The sequence below is a fragment of the Felis catus genome, chromosome A3 (genome assembly GCF_018350175.1).
Source record: "Felis catus isolate Fca126 chromosome A3, F.catus_Fca126_mat1.0, whole genome shotgun sequence".
In the NCBI taxonomy this organism is placed as follows: domain Eukaryota; kingdom Metazoa; phylum Chordata; class Mammalia; order Carnivora; family Felidae; genus Felis; species Felis catus.
Window position 1 is genome coordinate 86,769,440 of NC_058370.1, and position 20,495 is coordinate 86,789,934.

General features: G+C 42.2%; 1 protein-coding gene across 5 annotated transcripts in view; it reads left to right on the forward strand.

Annotated features, from left to right (window-relative positions):
- Positions 1 to 20,495, forward strand: part of ANXA4 (annexin A4) — a 160,855-nt gene that overhangs the window by 114,470 nt on the left and 25,890 nt on the right. For 4 of the 5 annotated variants that reach the window (XM_023251733.2, XM_045054334.1, XM_019827344.3 and 1 more), the window contains 2 exons: positions 10,636 to 10,690; positions 19,390 to 19,477. In XM_023251733.2, coding sequence (XP_023107501.2) covers positions 10,688 to 10,690; positions 19,390 to 19,477 — 91 coding nt within the window. In that variant the 5' untranslated portion in view covers positions 10,636 to 10,687. Of the gene's footprint in view, positions 1 to 10,635; positions 10,691 to 17,782; positions 17,881 to 19,389; positions 19,478 to 20,495 lie in introns of all 5 variants that reach the window. The other variant, XM_045054335.1, reaches the window with a different exon arrangement.

Genomic DNA, 20,495 nt, shown 5'->3' on the forward strand with positions numbered 1-20,495 from the left:
TCCAAAGTGTGCTTCGCACTGACCGCACTGAGCCCAGTGCAGGGCTCGAACCCATGAACCGCAAGATCATGACCAGAGCTGAAGTCGGACACTCAACTCACTGAGCCACCAAAGCACCGCTGTACCGTTTTACATTCTTAATTTTTTTTTTTTAACGTTTATTTATTTTTGAGACAGAGATCGCTTCTCGGCCTTTTGGCTAAGATCAAGTGTATTTTTGAGACAGAGACAGAGCATGAATGGGGGAGGGTCAGAGAGAGAGAGAGACACAGAATCCGAAACAGGCTCCAGGCTCTGAGCGGTCAGCACAGAGCCCGACGCAGGGCTCGAACTCACGGACTGAGAGATCGTGACCTGAGCCGAAGTCGGCCGCTTAACCGACTGAGCCACCCAGGCACCCCGTACCGTTTTACATTCTTACAATAGTGTGCAAGTGTCCCAATTTCTCCACATCTTCACCAACACTTTTTTCTCTGTGTGCGTTTTTTATAGTTGCCATCGTAATAGGTATGAGGTGAATTCAGTAAGTTTTGACGAATGCATACAGCTGGGTACTATTGCCTCAGTCGAGATAAGGAACATTTCCATCCCGACCTAAATTTCCCTCTCTCATGCTTCTCTACAGTTAGTATGCCCTCTGCCTCATCACCACCTCCAACCCCTGGAAAGTGAGGGCCCAGGATAGAAATCTGGTGAGCAGAGTCCAGGGGGGGTGCCATCTTAGAATTCAGACAGCTGTGAGGACCATGATCTTGTCAGAGGACAGACACACACAGACTTGGTGACCAAAGGAAACATGCGGGAAATCTGGTTTGACGTGTCGGTAGACGTGAAAGCTGAACTCTGTACCTCTCAGGTGTTTTTAATAAGGGTAGAGTTAGTAACCCATACCTTACACATCTCACTATACAGGTAATGCTAGAATATGTAGATGTGGCAGTAAAGGTTACTTGGAGAGAATAGAGTAATAAAAAGAATAGCTTACATTGTTGAGTACATAATGTGTATACCATTCTAAATATTTCATATGATGTAATGACTTGATTAATCTTTGCAACAACCCTATAAAGTAACTATTGTTATTAATTCCATGTTGGGGCACCTGGGTGGCTCAGTCAGTTAAGCCTCCGACTTCAGCTCAGGTCATGATCTCATGGTTCGTGAATTTGAGCTCAGAACCTGGAGCCTGCTTCAGATTCTGTGTCTCTGTCTCTGTCTCTGTCTCTCTCTCTCTCTCTCTCTCAAAAATAAATAAACATGAAAAAAATAATTGCATGTTACTAATGAGGAAACTGAAGTGCAGAGAAATAATAACTTGCCCCAGGTCAAATAGCTATGAGTGTGTTTAGGAGAGTTATAAACCCAAGTGGTTGGGCTCCAGGCTGCAGCCACTTTGTGATGGAAGAAATATGACATGGTCTTTGAAGGAAGAGTTCCTGCCTGTCTGAAGGCCATCATGTAAAATTAGCAGTTAGACCACGAGGCTGGCTATACCACCCTCAGTGTGGACTTTCCTGTTCTGTCTCTTGTCAGAAGGATGGCATGGATTCTCCTGTCCTCGGGGGCACCCGTGCTGCCCACCTCAGGTCAGAAGAGAGAACCCAACCCATTATTACCGTGCACATTACCCAGAGGCCAGACTTACGTGTAGACAGGGCTGTTTCCCATCTGCAAACTGAAGGGGTGGGCTGGGCATTCTCTGAAGTCTTCTCTATGCTGACAGTCCTACACTGTCAGGAATGAGCTCTTTCTGGAGGCAAGTGTTTTCTCCCATTTCTGCTCCTGCTTTCTTTGGGCACTTATATCTCAACCTTGAAATTACTCTCTCACCTGTGGTTTGGTGGACATTTTGACCTGAAATAGGGGAGAATCAACTCTGGAAGATCGAAAAAATACTTGTTTTGGGTCTAGAGAGTCACTGCCATAGCACATAGCATAAGTAACTGCCATCTAGGGCTTGAGAAAACATGTCATAGCTGTGCCAAACCCATCTTAGGCTTTAAATGAAAGCCTGTAATGTTTTTGGTTCATAGCGTAAGCCAGAAGAGCTATTTCTGGCATTCCTTTTTTCTCTCTACTGGTATGTACTGGATAGTCTTAATATTGCTGGCATTAGGGGGGGTCTGGGTGGCTCAGTCGGTTGAGCATCCTATGTCAGGCTCTGTGCTGACAGCCCGGAGTCTGGAGCCTGCTTCAGATTCTGTGTCTCCCTCTCTCTCTCTCTGCCCCTCTCCCACTTGTGCTCTGTCTCTCTGTCTCTTTCAAAATTAAATAAACATTAAAAATTTTAAAAATATTGCTGGCATTAGGATACACATAACAAAATGGGGTCATTATTTCTAACCTCCTTTGATACTCAAGACTACTCTAAGAGCATGATGCATCCGTCTCTGACTCTGGGGGGTGGGGAAGGTGGACACAGAAGGTGTCTGGTTGGAATCCTTATGTCTCTCCCTAGGGATGACACCACTTTGACCATGTGTCTGCTCTGAGAGATGTTATCACAGAGCCGTGTTGAGTTATTCTCACACCAGAGAGGCTGGGTGGGTGAACTGGGCAGGGGCGTGTGGGTTAGAAATGTGCTTTCTCTCCAAATAGCCAACAGTCTTGTACAACACTTTGGACTGGGAGTTGTCTGCCAAAGGGTAGCTAGTTTCCACCAGATAAGTCTAGGAGAGGAGTATTTTTGTTGTTGCTTTGTTTTGTTTGATTTTGTTTTGCATCCAGCTTGTTAAAGATATAAAGAACAAGAAAGCACTTAGCCCAGCAAAAATGTGACATTTCAAATTTTTAATTCCATTGTTACTGTAAAAGCTTCTAGCATTGCCACCTGCCTATATACACATGCACACCTGTGTGCGTTTGGCATGGTATAATATAAAGGTCTCTAGAGTCAGGCAGATCTGTGAAAAAACAACTCGTACCACCTACTACTTAAATGATCTTAGGCACTATGCTTAACTTTTCTGAACTCACGTTATCAGGCCCAGTTCACTGGACAGTGAAAGGGCAAAATGATACCATTTGGATAAAAGCACATAGGGACTCAATATAACTAAGTGGTCAATAAATATTTATCTACAAATAAAGTCTCTTTAGCTCCAATTCACAAAGTAAGGAATACAAGGCTAGCTTTCCTGGTGCTGAGCCACCCGCAGTGGCAGAGCCCACCCCGTGGCAGGTGAGCCCCATGACCAGAAGAAGGATGACTAAAGGCTGGAGGTGACCATTCAGGAACCTTTTGTAGAGAGTCCCTGCAATGGGAAGCAAGTTCAATGGAATTATCTCTAGCAGCCTCCAGGATTTCTTTTTAAATGATAGACTACTCTTGAATAGGCAGAGCATAGGGGATATTTTCTGCCTGCAGGGTATATAGGTGGAAATTAAGATATGCCTTTTAGCACCTAAAATGGTCTCTGGAATGGGGCAAGCATTCCAATAATGTTTATTGAACGAATGAATGGACAAATGTGCATGAAACATCAGTGAAACTATCATGTAAGTCCCATGATTATGAGCAATAATCAGCATTGTCAGTACATCAACTTCTTGTTGCTATGTTCACTGCCCGGAGACCAGGGGAGTTCCAACAGTTTGTTTGCAAGTCAAAGGCGTAAGAGTTAGAGAAAACAAAAAAACACTGCCACCAACAAAAGACCAGCCAGTGAGAATGCCAAAGGTCCAGTCCGCAGGTGGGACTGGGAGTTGCTCAGATAACAAGAAGAAAATCACTTAGGAAAATCCGAAGCCTTTTACTATGCAGGCTAAATACACTACCCAGAGAAACAAGGCAGGGGAGCTACACATTTACAAAGTTTATCAGAATTTGTTTGATTGTGCCCTACTCGAAGCTTGTGCCTGGGGAAACTGAGGTATTATGTGAGGTACAGAGACATTTAGCAAGGCAAGCATTGAACTAAGAGTACAGGACCCAGCCAGTCTCCCAGCCAGCGCTTAGGCCATCTCAGCTGCCTTTTTATTTTTCTAACCTTATCTCTTAATACGATATAGAACTCACCATAGGCAGCTTTCATTATTATGTCATCCAGCTGGATTGTAAAGTGGAGATAATAATCATGACTCCAGGGACACCTGGGTGGCTCAGTCGGTTAAGCGTCCAACTTTGGCTCGGGTCATGATCTCTCGGTTCAAGTGTTCGAGCCCCACATCGGGCACTGTGCTGACAGCTCAGAGCCTGGACCCTGCTCAGATTCTGTGTCTGCCTCTCTCTTTGCCCCTTTCCTGCTCGCACTCTGTCTCTCTCTCAAAAATAAACAAACATTAAAAAAAAATCATGACTGCAAAAGTTACTGGGTAGATTAATTAAGATAATGTAAAGGAGTATTAATAAATGTACCTTCCCTCCTTCCCCCTGCCTTTTGGACAAAGGAATCATTGGAGTAGAGAAAAAACTTTAATAGACTTTGGCATGATGTGGAAATGGTGGAGGAGTGGAGATGTTTTAAATTCAATGTAAAACATGTGTTTTAAAATCATTTGCAGATTGAAATTACTATTGTCCCCCACAGTGCTGTGAATAAGTGGCTAAAATTTGGACAAAAGATGTGAGTAAGTTATTTGCCAGGTCCTGGGTTGGAATAGATTCTTCCTCGAGATTGCTTAGCAGACAGGTTTCCAAATTCACCTGCCTTCATTTAGCTTAACACACTTTGTTTTTGATTAAATGTTTGAAAATTCTTATTTCTCCAGACTCAAACCCCATCATGGCAACAAGACTCCCTTTAACTTTAGAAGGATCTAAGTTCCAAGGGAAAAGGGTTACATTCATTTTCCTATTTCATGGACAGTTTTGAAAGCCCTTAGTGCTCGGGCGGGGCCCAGTCACACCCTTCACAAATCCCCAGACTAGAAGTTTAATTTTGTCATCCTGTGGCATGTAAAATGAAACCGCGTACCATAGAAAAATGATGAGTGACTCACTCGCATGTGATCTTCCAGGGAAGAGAGGGATTCAGTAAGAATGTGCCACAAGGACAGCAAATCCCTTCATAATGGACGTTCTGGTTGCCTGTCCTGGGACCTGGGTCAATGTCACGAATCTGAATGGAGGCCACCGAGTTAAGGTGGGGTCTCAAGGGGAGCATCCGGCACTGGGGTGAGTTCGTCACTGTGCCACATCCAGCAAGACCAGAGCAATTTTATTCATCAGCACACTAAGAAAGGGTTCAACTCTCAGGGGCAGGTTCATATTTACAGGCCCACCACACACATGCCGTCAAATGCAGACACACACATGCTGATAATTTATTTATTACATTGAGAAATATAATTGTTACTTAGAAATACCCTGTACTTTGAAGACAGGTCCACATGGGAAGCCAAACTCTAGTCCAGGGGTTGCTTTGCAATCACGGAATCAGAGCAAAGGGTATTAGATCTGTAACAGAGCAGGGGGAGATACCTGATTCTGGACCATTGGTTCCTAAGGCCAAGCCACCCTTTCCTCAGTACAGGGCTTTGATGAATATTTCAGAGTAAGCCTCTCAGGATTTTTTTTTTTTGAATACTCTATTTTTTTTTTTTTTAAGTTTATTTGTTTTTGACAGAGACAGAGCGTGAGCATGAGCTGGGGAGGGGCAGAGAGAGAGGGAGACACAGAATCTGAAGCAGGCTCCAGGCTCCGAGCTGTCAGCACAGAGCCTGACCCGGGGCTCAAACTCACAAACTGCAAGATCATGACCTGGGCCGAAGTCGGACATTTAACCGACTGAGCCACCCAGGCGCCCCAAGCCTCTCAGGATTTTGTGTGGCATTTGCATTGCCTATGGACACAGTCTTTGTTTAAAAAGGCTAATACTTTCAGCAAGCCGGCTTTTGTGCAGGAGCCATTTTTTCTCATCGAAATAAATTTGCATATCTTTGTTGTGATGGTTATTTGCTCATTTTGCTAGTCTAATGCTCAGGAAACTGATTTGCCTGTTTTCCAAATTGTGGGTGAGCGGGAGGAATCCACCACACTGCTGTCCCCATGAACGGCCTACTGAAATATTACATGAAATCAGAGATCCTTGTTCCATGCACCTGCATCTGCCGTAAGGACATAAGAATCTGGCAGTTGATACAATAGGGCAGTTTGTGGGATGGTGTAATAATTTCCTTTCGTACTTCCAAGCAGAAAACTATATGGATCCGTTCTCGACATATCTAATTTTTCATTAGGAACCCATCATAAATTACTTCTGCAAATTTTTGTAATCTTTCCTGAAGTAAGTTGAACTCATTTAGGAATTAGTGTTCCCTTACGTAACTGCTCTTGGGATAGGTCTCTTCCTTATTGTTCTTTTAACGTTTATTTGTGTTTGAGAGAGTGCGGGGGAGGGGCAGAGAGAGAGAGGGGAAGAGACTCTGAGGTGGGCTCTGTGCCGAGAGCAGAAAGCTCAATGCAGGGCTCAAACTCATGAGCCCTGAGATCCCAGCCTGAGCTGAATCAGACGTTTAACTGACTGACCCACCCAGACGCCCCTCCGGGGATAGGTCTCTTATGTTTAGTTCCCAGCTTTCTTTCAGTTGCTCTGAAACGATGTCTTAAAAATTTCAGGGGCCCTATCATGAGCCCTAGTTGTAGAGTTCAGATAATTATAAAGAAATTGCAGTTTCCCACCCAGATAGTGTATGACCCTTAGATTTTTTTCAGGTATCACTAACATATGGCCCCTTCAGTCTTCATCTTTCCATCTTGAAGAGTCCTCAAGGTGGAAGGTCATTTGAGCCATGCCCCGAACCTCAGGGTTTGCCTTTTTACTAAAACTGCAGCACAGTTACCAATTATTTTGCCCCGCCTATGAGCAGCAAAGAAGCTTTTAAAACCCCAACACTAAGTCTGAGTCCTTGTGAACCTGGTGATATGGACTTGCAGTTTATGGACTTGCAGGCTGGCCTTCAGAGAGACTGAATGAGTGAATCAAGGAAGCTGAGGCAGGAAAGGGTTCCTGTAAAGGGTCCTTGGCTCTGTGGGCTGGAGGAAAATGTGGGAGGACTTTTAGAGGTTGAGCTCGGGGAAGAAGGGCCTGGCATTCTTTGGGAGCTGATCATCTTGTGCTGTTAGGAAGAGGCCCGCAACTATTCTGTACCAGGGGAAACTGATTCCTTCCCCTCCTTTCTGCTCCCCGCCCATCCTTGCGGAGAGTTACTCACACCCCACAGGTGCCAGACATGCTAGTGAGCATTTGTGTGGGTTCACTTTACACATATTTTCTGATATCTAATGACAGAATCAAGGGGTACCATTTCTGCATTCATTTCTATAATCGACTGAGAAACTCGTTTGGTACTAGTGAATAATAAATATACAACAGCTGTCTCTATGTAAATGGACTTATGCTGTGTGCTGTCCAAGTTTCAAAATAGATTGTCTGGCTAAAAGTACCCTGTTTTCAAGTATGATACATTTTTTTTCCTTTAGTAAATTTTTTCTAGCTCATTGAATAATGGCTCTCAGTATTTCCATAAGGTTTTGCTCAAGCATTTTTTCCACCTCTTGCTGTGGTCAGAAGGACTGGAAGTATTTATATTAAAGGCTGGCTTTTTGAAGAGGTGTTTCCCTTCCCTGCCCCCTTCCTCACTGCAATTACAATAGTTCCCCCTTATCCACAGGGGATACATTCCAAGAACCCCAGCAGATGCCTAAAACCACAGGTAGTGTGGATCCCTATATATGCTGGTTTTTCCTATACATACAGACCCTATGATAAAGTTTAACTTATAAATTAGGCACAGTAAGAGATTAACAGCAAGAACTAATGTTAAATTAAAACAATTATGTTGATATACTGTAATAAAAGTTACATGAATGTGATCCTCCTTGAAAAATATCTGGTTGTACTGTACTTACCCTTCTTCTTGTGATGATGTGAGATGATAAAGTGTCTACGTGATGAGATGAAGTGAGGTGGATGATGTAGGCAGTGAAGTAGCATTAAGCTACCACTGACGTGATGGCAGGAGAATGACCTCTGGACTGTGATTGAGCAAAACCACAGATAAGGGAGGACTACCTTAATTCTCAAACCCCATAGAAACAAAGGGAGGGCACTTGCTTCTTATATCTGGGTCTGCTAGGTTGTCCACAGATTAGCAGAAGCTCAATCCAACTCACATATAAATTATACTTAATGAGAGATATGGGCACATTTTGATTATTCATAGGATATGAAACAAGACCTCCAGACAAATTTGAGGCTAAGCTTCAAAGAGCCCTGCTCATAGCTTCCCCTGGCACATTCTGGACAGACAAGAAATACCCCTTCCTGTCCCCTATACATAGTCTTGTCTCTACTCCAACCCCATCTCATGCCACTCTGGTCCTTGTTCATGATGCTTTTGCTCATTCCTCTAACACAGTAACTTCGCTGCTGCCTCAGGGCCTTTGCATTAACTGTTTCTTCTGCCTGCAATAGTTCTCCTCGAGCACTTTGAATAGTGAGCCTCTTCTCCTCATTCAGGTCTTAGCTCAAGTATCATCATCTTGAAGATGACATCCCTGGTCACCCTGTCCAGGCTAGCTCCTTCTCAGTAACCTGATCACATCATCTTCCAACCCAGGATTCAGCAAACTTTTTCTGTGAAGGGCCAGGTATTAAATATCTTCAGCTCTATGAGCCATGTAGTCTGTCACAAACTCTCACTATAGCCTGAAAGCAGCCATAGATAATATGTAAATAAATGGGTGTGACCACGCCCCAGTAAGTATTTATGAACACTGAGATTTGAATTTTATATTATGTTCATGTGTCATGAAATATTATTCTTTTAACTTTTTGTCCCCCACTGAAAATGTAAAAACCATTCTTAACCTGTAGGCCATACAAAAACCAGATTTGGCCCATGAGCTGTGGTTTGCTGATCCCTGTTCTATAGCATTGTCCCGTTGTATTTTCATCTTACTGATCTGAAATTATCCTATTTATTTGTTTGTCATCTGTCTTTCCTTGAAAGCTCCTTGAAGTCACATTCTTTGTCTTATTCGCTATATTATCTCTGTCAACTAGAATAGTGCCTAGAATATAGAGATACTTTATGAAAGTTTGGTGATTGAATGAATAAATTCATATAGACCGTGAGCCACAAAATCCAGTACAGAATTTCTTCCAAATATTTTCCATATATATCCTGTTCCAGGTGCCACACCCTGCCCAGGCCTCTAACTCTGTCTGTCTGTTCCTTAGTGCTTTCTCAAGATTTCCTGACCTTCCTCTCACTCCTGTCTACCCTGTAGAATAGAGCCTTGCTGAAGCATGCCTTTTGTTATATCATTTCTCTGCAAAAACCAAAACCTTTCCACTATTTTACTACCATTACCTACAGATCAAGTCTGACTCCTCAGTTGGGCATAGGAGGCCTTGCCTAATCAATCCCCACCTGCTTTTCCAACCTTATCTCTGAACCTTCCCTCAAATGAGACCTCTGCTCCAGCAGCCTCATCTCTTCGTTGTCCCTGAGGCCACTGCTCATTCCCTCCTCTGCACCTTTGCTCAGGCTGTGCCCCAGAAGAAGTTGGCATTCCCCTCAGGAAGGAATTGAGCCCCTATGTAGCTATAAGGGAAGTGTGCAGTGAGTGATGGGAGACAAGGAAGAATGGAGCTGAGCCTCAGGAGAGCTGCAAGATAAGAAGTGAAGGTGAACAGACCTGACTCAATTGGTAATAAAATGGGTTAAGCAGGATTTAGTTATTCTCAGGGAATAATTGAAAAGTGCTGCTTGGTAGGGCGATCTAGGCCAATGCTTTTCAAACTACTGTGCAGACAGGTATTGGGGGAATTTTGTTAAAGTGCAGATTCTGGCAGTAGGTGTGGAGTGGGGGCCTGAGACTGCTCCCAGATGATGCCCATGCTTATGGTTCCAGGATGATTCTTTTGAGGATCAGGAAGCTAACAAAATGCTTAGGAAAGAAACCTTTCCCATAGGACTCAGATATGGAAACAGGAAGTCAGTTGGCCTATCCCTCAGAGACCTGCCTATCTATCATGAGGCCAGGACTCGTAGCCTACAATCAAGGCCCTCCTTGCCTTTTGAATGACTGAGTACATGTGTGAAGATCTGAGCGACCTTGCTGAAGAGAACCAAGCACAAAGCTGAGTGTATAGGGAAGAAGCACCTGTACGTCCTGAGATAGCGGCAGGGAGAGGTCATCTGGAAATGACAAGCCTAATGTTGGCTGGGCCACTGGCCATCACACACACGCACACACACATACACACACGCACAGAGTGTGGGTTGGAGTGCGATACTTCTCCCTAATGCAATTGGATTATCTTTTCTCCAAGGAGACACCTCTTCTCCACTAGAGCTTACGGTTCAGAATCCAGGTATGGCTTGAGTACAAGTAATATACCTCATCCTAACAAACCATAGCAATCACTTCTGTAATGTGTTATCTCCAAACAGAAGAGCAGGTAGGGAGTATTTTGTCGGAGTGATACATTTGCCTGTTTGAGCAGTTTGTCTTTAATTATTACCCTGACCTTTCTATCTTTGGCTAATCAACAGCTGGCCTTCTGATGAAAGTGGATGCTATTTCCTAATTGTTTAACTTTGTGTAAACTACAAGTTATCCTGTTTAATGATTTTAATGCTACATCTCTCATCACAGTAATTTCCCCTCTGCTTTTATCACAGAGGAACTTCTGCTTGGGTGACTGAACTCTGATCCTGATCTAGAGTCACGGCCATGGTAAGTTGGGGAGTGCCTCACCCTACCTGGTGCCAGGCACAGACAGGTACAGGATGTGTATGCAGGGACTGTTGACTTTACAGAGGATTGTTTGCTTAACAGAGGGGAGAGAGAAGGAAATGAAAAGGCAGTTTCTTTCTTTCCTTTTTTTTTTTTTTAAGCACTATTTTAATTTCTTTCAGGGGTGGTGAGTAATTTGACCCTGAAAATTAATTCAAAAGATAATCCATTTAATCTGTCTGACATCCTGAGATACAGAAATAAGTTGTAGTTTTATCTCTGCGGGGGTACTACATGTTCATTTTAGGAATTTTCTGGAAATAAAAAAGAAAAATAAAAACCCCACAGGTTCTACCTTTGGGAGACAAGTGCCATTCACATTTTGGTGTAACCTCATCAGGCTTATCAAGGGTGTTTGTTAGCCATATGGTCTTGTCATCTGCCTCCTGTTTTTGGCTGTGACTGGACTCCTCAGAGTTTCATTATCTGATCTTTGGGACAGGCAGGGAATTGGATCCCTTTGAGAGTTCCACAAAGTTCAATGCTGTTGTGGAAGCTGAGCCTCCTAGCTGCAAATGGGCTCTCCCTGAGGCTGGCCATCTGCTCTCCTTCTCCCACCCAAATAAGGTTATCTGAACAGGCAGGTGGTTCTGGTTCCTGGTCTTCTCAGCAGAAATAATAGCAATAGAATCTTACACCTGGAGAGGCCCAGAGCTTCCACCAGCGTTAAATGGCCTCCTTTAGGAAGTTAGACGTGTAAACTATCTTGAACAACTGGTAATAGACTCATAACATTGTTTTACATTAGACATTCTACAATTTTCTTCATCATCCCTGACAGTCAAAACCTTGCTCATATCTACTCCAAATCTCTATGCATTATTTTAAAATTCATTTCCTTTAGGGGTGCCTGGATGGCTCAGTCGGTTAAGCGTCTGACTTTGGCTCAGGTCATGATCTTGCCGTTGGTGGGTTCGAGCCCCGCTCTTTGCTGACAGCTCAGAACCTGGAGCCTGCTTCAGATTCTGTGTCTTCCTACCTCTCTGCCCCTCCCCCACTTGCTCTCTATCTCTCTCTCAGAAATAAATAAACATTAAAAATTTAAAAAAAGAAAGTTTTACGGTGTCCTGACTTTGTGCCAGATGTGGTACTTGGCTCAGGGGACTCAAAGTTAATGGGACAGTCTTTCTGTCTGCAGTAAGCTCACAGGCTTCCGATATGCAAAGCCTGTAACCAAGTGACCTTTTAGTGTGCTTTCCACTCGAGGAAAATTACCTCAATTGTTCTCATCTTTCCTCCTAGGGCCTGTTTTCCATCATCGCTGTTATTTATTGGACAGATAAAAGATTTTTTAAAGAGTAGGAAAAACACAACATAGTCACAATATTGTAATTCCCAATTGTTGTCCATCATTTTATTTTAGACCCTACTCACATGTGTAATAATTTTCAAACAGTAGTAATAAGCATAAATAACAATTATGTATTCATTATAATCTTCACTTTGCTAACATGTTTATATTATATTTTGTGGCATGTTCAAATCATTTATTCTAGATGGTGGAATTATGGCTGTTTTAATTTTCTTCTTAATTCTTTTTTTTTAATTTCCCAAATCTCTACAATGACCATATGATACATTTCTAAAAACAAAATGTTTTTGTGTTTATCTATTTTATTTTTGAGAGAGAGAGCATAAGGTGGGGAGGGGCAGAGAGAGAGCGAGACACAGAATCCAAAGCAGGCTTCCAAGCTCTGAGCTGTCAGTGCAGAGCGTGATGCGGGGCTAGAACCCACGAACCATGAGGTCATGACCTGAGATGAAGTTGAATGCTCAACTGACTGAGCCACCCAGGTGCTCTGAAAATATATTTTAAAAGCTACCAGGGGCACCTGGGTGGCTCAGTCGGTTAAGCGTCTGACTTTGGCTCAGGTCATGATCTCGAGGTCCATGAGTTCGAGTCCCATGTTGGGCTCTGTGCTGACTGCTCAGAGCCTGGAGCCTGTATCAGATTCTGTGCCTCCCTCTCTCTCTGACCCTCCCCTGTTCATGCTCTGTCTCTCTCTGTCTCAAAAATAAATAAACGTTAAAAAAAATTTTTTTTAAGCTACCGTATTCAAATATTTAAAAGATTTTTAAAATGTTTAATTTACATATAGTGAAATGCACCACTCTTAAGGTTACTTGTAGATGAGTTTTGACAAATATATGGACCATATAACCTACTCCTCTATCAAGATAGATAGAACAGGGGCACCTGGGTGGCTCAGTCGCTTAAACATCCAACTCTTGATTTCAACTTGGGTCATGATCTCACGGTTTGTAGGACTGAACTCTGCATAGATCTGTGCTGTTAGTGCAGAGCCTGCTTGGAATTCTCTCTATCTCCCTGTCTCTCTGCCCCTCCCCTGCTCATGCCCTCCCTCCCCTCAAAATAAATAAATAAACTTTTTTTTTTTAAAGAAGCTAGAACATTTCCTCACTCCAGGAAGTTCATTTATGCTCTTCTGAGTCAGTTCCCATGCTACTTCCACTCCACCCCAGAAATGTAACCTCTCTTCTGATTGTTATTACCATAGATTAGCTTCAACTGTTCTAGAGCATTCTATCAATGGCATCATAGAATATGTACTCTTTTACGTCTGGCTTCTTTTGCTGGGTGTTATATTTTTGGCAATCCATCCTTGTTGCTGTAAGTATCAGCAGTTTGTTCCTTGATTCCTTTTTTATTGCTGATTAGTATTTGTTGGGGGATCATCTTCAAAAAAGACATGACCACTGACTGACCCATAAGCTGGACCTGGCCAATCGAAGGCTCCTCACTCCTTCCCCTGCTTTTGGAATGTGGGTCCCACTTATGCTCCCAGAGGCTGCTCCAAGGATATAGCCCTGAGATGGCAATGTGTTGAAGACAGCTGCACAGTGTATGTGACTGAGCCCATTTAGGACCTCTTTATAAAGTTTTAAGATTTGGAGGATGAGTGCAGGGATCAGTTTGTCTTGCTGCAGCCCAAGACGAGCCTCATATGTAAGTTCCTTTTGCTAATGTTAAAAGGGCCACCTACAGACGTGGAGTGGCCTGCCTCTTTCTTCAGTCTCTGCCTGACCTCTGCCTGTGGGGCTAGGTTTCAGATTATACCCAGAAAGCTCCTGAGGAGGTTGTGAACCTACAATATTCCAGTGTATTGTATTCCAGTTTTTGACATTATTACCTTCCTGATTATTGTAATAACTGAATAATATTTCATTGATTGTGATCTAACACCTGTTTCTAGGTGCTCATTTTTGTTATTCTTTCCTACATCACCCCTGTTTCCTTTGCTGCCACAAGAATCCCTCCTGAGACTCCTTTGGCTTCCCAGAACGGATAATAGTACATTATGCCTTAGGAATTTGATCAATACAGTGACTTTAGGGCTAACCAGAACAAATTTTCTCAGCTTATCTTTTTCCGGGAAGAATGAGTCACTAGGAATGTTAATTGATAAGCTGAAACATCTTTGCAAATCCCTCCATCGATTCATCTTGTTAGATATTAGTTTTAATCCCACAGTAACGTCCCTCAGCAATGCAGTTTGTGTTAAAGTCGACTGCAGAGTTTGGGCACCATCCAGAATTTTTTCAATACTGAAGCTCCAAAAGAACTCTGTGGAGTATTTCACTCGGAAAGCTGTCTCATAGTGGAGCCAGCGGCTAAGTTAGGCCATGTTGGAATTTTGACAGCAAATCACCAGTTTGCTTGTTGCTACTGATACACACTAGAAGAATTAAAGTACCTGTATTCATATCCTAGGGCTGCCATAACAAAGTCCTACAAACTGGGTGGCTTAAAATAATAGAAATTGGATGTCTCACAGTTCTGGAGGCCAGAAACCCAAAATCAAGGTGTTGCCATGGCCAGGATCCCTCTAAAACCTGTAGGGAACTCCTTCCTTGCCTCTTTCTAGCTTCTGGTGGTTTGCTGGCAGTCTTAGGCATCCTTTGGCTTTCTGCTGCTTAACTCCTGTGCGTGTCGTCATGTGCCGTCTTCTTTTTTTTTTAATCTTTTATTTTTTTTATGTCTACTTATTTTTGTGAGAGAGAGAGAGAGCGAGCATGAGTAGGCAAGGGGCAGGGAGAGAGGTGGACACAGAATCCGAAGCAGGCTCCAGGCTCTGAGCTGTCAGCACAGAGCCCAATGTGGGGCTTAAACTCACGAGCCATGAGATTATGACCTGAGCCGAAGTTGGATGCCTAACCAGCTGAGCCACCCAGGTGCCCATGGTTCGTTCTTTCTTTCTTTCTTTCTTTCTTTCTTTCTTTCTTTCTTTCTTTCTTTCTTTCTTTCTTTCTTTCTTTCTTTCTTTCTTTCTTTCTTTCCTTTCCTTTCCTTTCCTTTCCTTTCCTTTCCTTTTCTTTTCTTTTCTTTTCTTTTCTTTCATGCCTCCTTCTTATAAGGACACCAATCATGTTGGATTAGGGACTCACCCTACTCCAGAATGACCTCATCTTAATTTAATTAATTACATCTGCAATGACCCTATTTCCAAATAAGGATACATTCCGAGATACTGGGGTTAGGACTTCAACATATCTTTTGGGGAGGTTACAATTCAGCCTGTAATAGTGCCCAAGGAAGTTAATTTCATTGATTTCTACTTCCCTCTGTCAGGTGTATAGAGGGAGGTGACTAAGTATTAGATACTGATTATATTAGATATCTAATACATCTAGCATTTTACCTAGATATCTAGATAAATATAGTAGGTGAAAGTTTGGATTTTCAGCAGATAAGGCCCACACTCTCTGGTACCTAAGGCCTTTGGATGGACTTGATGTGAGCCACAGTGATCAAAGTCTGACTTACTAGAGAACCACCCTAAGGGCATAAAAATCTTTTATTCCTTTATTTTTTTTTTTAATTTTTTAATGTTTATTCATTTTTTTTGACAGAGACAGAGCGCAGTGGGGGAGAGGCAGAGAGAGAGGGAGACACAGAATCCAAAGCAGGCTCTAGGCTTTGAGCTGTCAGCATAGAGCTGGATGAAGGGCTTGAACTCACGACTGTGAGATCATGACCTGAGCTGAAGTCGAACACTTAACTGACTGAGCCACCCAGGCACCGCCTCTATCCTTTTAGATGGTCGATGTTGTATCTTTGGATCAAGTTAAATCATCAGAGAGCCTTAGATATATTCTACACTGTTTTTGCTACCTGTACAGATGCTCGATTCTGGATTTTGCTTTGGTATCATTGCCACATAAGCTTACGTTAAGAGATATTGTCAGAAATAGATAGAAGAATCTCACTCTTCTATTTACTGTAGAGATGTTGTTGAAGTCATATTTTTTTTTAACGTTTATTTATTTTTGAGACAGAGAGAGACAGAGCATGAACGGGGGAGGGTCAGAGAGAGGGAGACACAGAATCTGAAACAGGTTCCAGGCTCCGAGCTGTCAGCACAGAGCCCGATGCGGGGCTCGAACTCACGGACCTCGAGATCATGACCTGAGCCGAAGTCGGCCACTTAACCGACTGAGCCACCCAGGCGCCCCTAAGTCATATTTAATAATAGTGGTGATGATGATAGCCATTGAGTTTGGGTTTTTGTTTTAGGGTATTCTGTTTGCTGGACTCTGTGCTAAGTGCTTTGTTATATTATTCGGCTTCATTATTACAACAACTGTGTGAGTAGATATCATTATTCTTAATGTGCAGGTGAGAAAAATAAAACTTCCCCTATAGACAACATAGCTAGAAAGGGTTGAAGCCAAGACTCAAAGCCAGGTCTATCCCCACTCCGATGTCTGTGTCCCTCCTACTAAGCTTTACTACCTCTCACTGTAGCCGACGGTGTCCCCTTTGCAAAGTACCCACAAATGAAATCTCCCCCAATATTAGAATTCCCTTTGTAGTGTTTGTGACCCCCAGAGTGATGTAGAAGAGACAGAACTGTCTCCGTGAATATTAGATTTTACTGGATCATGGGCACAAGGCTATGGGTACATTTTAACCAAGGCTTATATGAGATGTAATACCCTTCTCCCTTTGCAGTAATTCATATCATCTCCCTGTTCTATTGCCTCCCATCACCATAACATCCTACCACCATTTAACAAAAGGGGCATTATCAGGAAAGTCAGGAAAACTAGACTTACTATGTGACCTGAGCCCTAAATTTAGCCTTGGCTATCTCTTCTTACCCTCAGCTTGTGAGCTCTTAGCATCTTAAGAGCACATAGCACCAGCTAAGGACAAAGGAAGGTATTTATCTCAGTGTAAACTCTATTGACATCTGGGCACCAAGAATATCACTTAGGGTTGCCTGGGTGGCTCATTCCGTTGAGAGGCTGACTCTTGGGTTTGGCTCAGGTCATGATCTCATGGTTCATGAGTTAGAGCCCCACGTCTTGCTTGGGATTCTTTTTCTCTTTCCCTCTTTCTCTGCCCCTCCCCTGCTTGCATGCATGCTCTCTCTCTCAAAATAAATAAATATACATTTTTTAATTAAAAAAAAAGAATATCACTTAGATCCTTCTCCATTGCATTCTAAGCCAATCAAATGCACACCATAATGGCAGACACCTGACAGATTAACTAAAGGAAAGGAGATGAGGCAGAACAATTTTAGTGCTGTTATGAGTAATTAGGTCATTTAAAAATTATTGCATTTATTTATTTTGAGAGAGAGAGAGCAAGTGGGAGAGTAGCAGAGCAACTGGAAGAGAGAATATCTGAAGCAGGCTCTGCACCATCAGTACGGAGTCTGATGCAGGACCCGTACCCACAAACTATGAGATCATGACCTGAGCCGAAACCAAGAGTCAGACATTTAACCAGCTGAGCCACCGAGGCACCCTAATTAGGTCATTTTTAAAGAGAAGAAAACAGAATTCAGAATATCAAAACATAGGTTGCTAAAGGCCTTTATAATGCTTAGTGTCAGACACAGAGGGAAAGATATATTTAAAACCAAAGCTAGTTTGATTCTACCCCCTACTGCTAAATCAGGGAGCCCAGAGAGCTCTAGTAATGCAGATGTCCTCTCTGTAAACTCAGTACAAAGAGAAGCTGGGCGTTTCTTGGACAACTGGTCTCTTTTCCTTTTATAGACCCAGTGAGTCTCATTGCCGATTACAATTCCCTCTTACTTTGGCTTCTGTGCAGAAAAATCTATGGCTTCCCTCTAACAACTACACAGGCTCTTAAGGTTTGCATTGTTTTCCTTCCCACCTCCCTAGTTTTACCTTAGTTTTCTGTGTTTTATACCCTGTCACTGAATTTCCACAACTACTTATTTATTTTTTATATTTAGTTATATGTATTTCTCTACACTACCTTCCACCACATAAATCACATATAAATACATCAGTAACTACATTCACAATATCCAGGGCACCTTGATCTTAATCAGTAAATTATCTCTAAATCATAATCCAACTGAGATGGTCCCTACTGGCCGTTAGCCTATGTTTTGTTTGCTGATGTTTTTAGTTTTTAATTTTTATTTGAAGAGGGTCAGGCTAATTTTTATTTTTTATGTATTTATTTTTAAAAAATTCCAGTATAATTAACATACAGTGTTACATTTGTTTCAGGTGTACAATATAGTGATTCAACAATTCTTTACTCAGTACTCATAATAATAAGAGTACTCTTAATCCCCTTCACCTATTTCCCCCATCCCCCCCCCTTTGGTAACCATCAGTTGGTTCTCTAGAGTTAAGATTGTTTTTTTGTTCATTCATTTGTTTTGTTTCTTAAATTCCACATGTGAGTGGCATCTATAGTATTTGTCTTTCTCTGACTGACTTACTTAACATAATACTGTCTAGATCCATGCTGCAAATGGCAAGATTTCATTCCTTTTTTATAGCTGAGTAACATTCCATTGCATTATATATACCACATCTTTTTTATCCATTCATCTATATGGATGGACACTTGGGTTGATTCCATATCTTGGCTATTGTAAATAATGCTGCAGTAAACATAGGGTGCATATATCTTTTTCAATTAATATTCTCAGTCTTTGGATAAATACCAGTAGTGGAATTACTGGATCATATGGTAGTTATATTTTTACTTTTTTGAAGAACCTCCGAACTATCTTCCACAGGGGCTGCACCAGTTTGCATTTCACCAGCAGCAATGAGGGTTCCTTTTTCTCTACATCCTCACCAACACTTGTTGTTTCTTGTGTTCTTAATTTTAGCCATTCTGATAGGTGTGAGGTGATAGCTTGTTTTGGTTTTGATTTGCATTTTCCTAATGATGAGTGATGTTGAGCATCTTTTCTTGTGTTTGTTGGCCATACATATGTCTTATTTGGGAAAATGTCTATTCATGTCTTCTGCCCATTTTTAATTGGATTTATTGGTGTTCTGTTTTTGTTTTTTGTTTTTTTGTTTTTTTTTTTTTTTGGTGTTGAGTTGAATAAACAATGTATTTTTTTGGATATTAACCTCTTAATAGACATATCATTTGCAAATATCTTCTCCCATTCAGTGGGTTGTGGCTTTGTTTTATTGGTGGTTTCCTTCACTGTGCAAAAGCTTTTTATTTCGGCGTAGTCCCAGTAGTTTAATTTTGCTTCATCTGTCACGCTCACTGCCATATCCCCAGCAGCTAGAATAGTGTCTGACCCATGGTAGGTGCTCAGCAGGTGTGTGCTGAATGAGATGATGGCTCTCAGTCACATCTTTCTCTGTGTGCTCAGGCATCCAAAGGAGGCACCGTCAAAGCTGCTTCAGGATTCAGTGCCACCGAAGATGCCCAAACCCTGAGGAAGGCCATGAAGGGGCTTGGTAAGTGTCCCACTCTCTTGTGTGTTGTATATCACAGAGTCACACAAAGGGTGCTGTGTCCACTGGCAAAAAAAATGAGGAGGTCTCTAAGAAAATACAGTGGGAACAAGTTGGCTTTTCAAGACAAATGGGACAGGAGGACATTAATTACTCACATTACAGAATTTAACATTTAAGGCACTCATTCTGGATTGCCCAAATTATTTAAATCTGTTTTGCATTACAACCATATGAATCTATATGTAAAACTTCAGAAATGTATTTGTTTTCCAATTAGTGCCGTACATGTACAGTGTCGTAAGGTTTACAAAGCACTTTCACAAATATTATTTCAATGGGTATACACAACAACCCAGTAATTTAGAAAGTGGCTATTGCTATTGTTATTTTCACCCCATTTCACAGATGTAAAACTGAGACCCAGAGAAGTTAAGTCGCCTAAGAAGTGGAACGAAGCCACAGCAGGCAGAGGCCTCTGGTGGGTGTAGTCATGTGGGCATACTGCAGGCTGCCCTGGGTTAGCCTCTTGCCTGGGTGGACATTTGGCCAGAGAAGTGCCCATGGTTTGTAGCTGCTATTATAATCTCCTTGAGATATTTGGATAAAAACATTTGGTCACACAACTTTATTTCCCAATTTTTCTCCTCCCAAAGAGCTCATTTTAGTTAGCCCCAGTGTTACTAACAGCAACAGCGACAACAACAATAATAGAGAATGTTTATTAAATTCTACTATGCATCAGACACAATGCATTACATAGATTATCTACAAACACATTATGGGGATTATAACAATCAACAGTTTGTTTTACTGATGGGAAGTTGAGAGTTAGAGAGGTTAGGTAATGAGGTTAGCTAATGTGCCCAACATCTCGGAGCTAGTAAGTGTTACAGTCAGGATTCTAGGCAATTCCAGGCAGTTAGACCTAGGCAGTCTGACTCCAGAGCTGTAGTTTACGTCACTATACTATCCTGCTGCCCACCTCTGAACAGATTGTTGTTCTGAATCTAACGTCCTT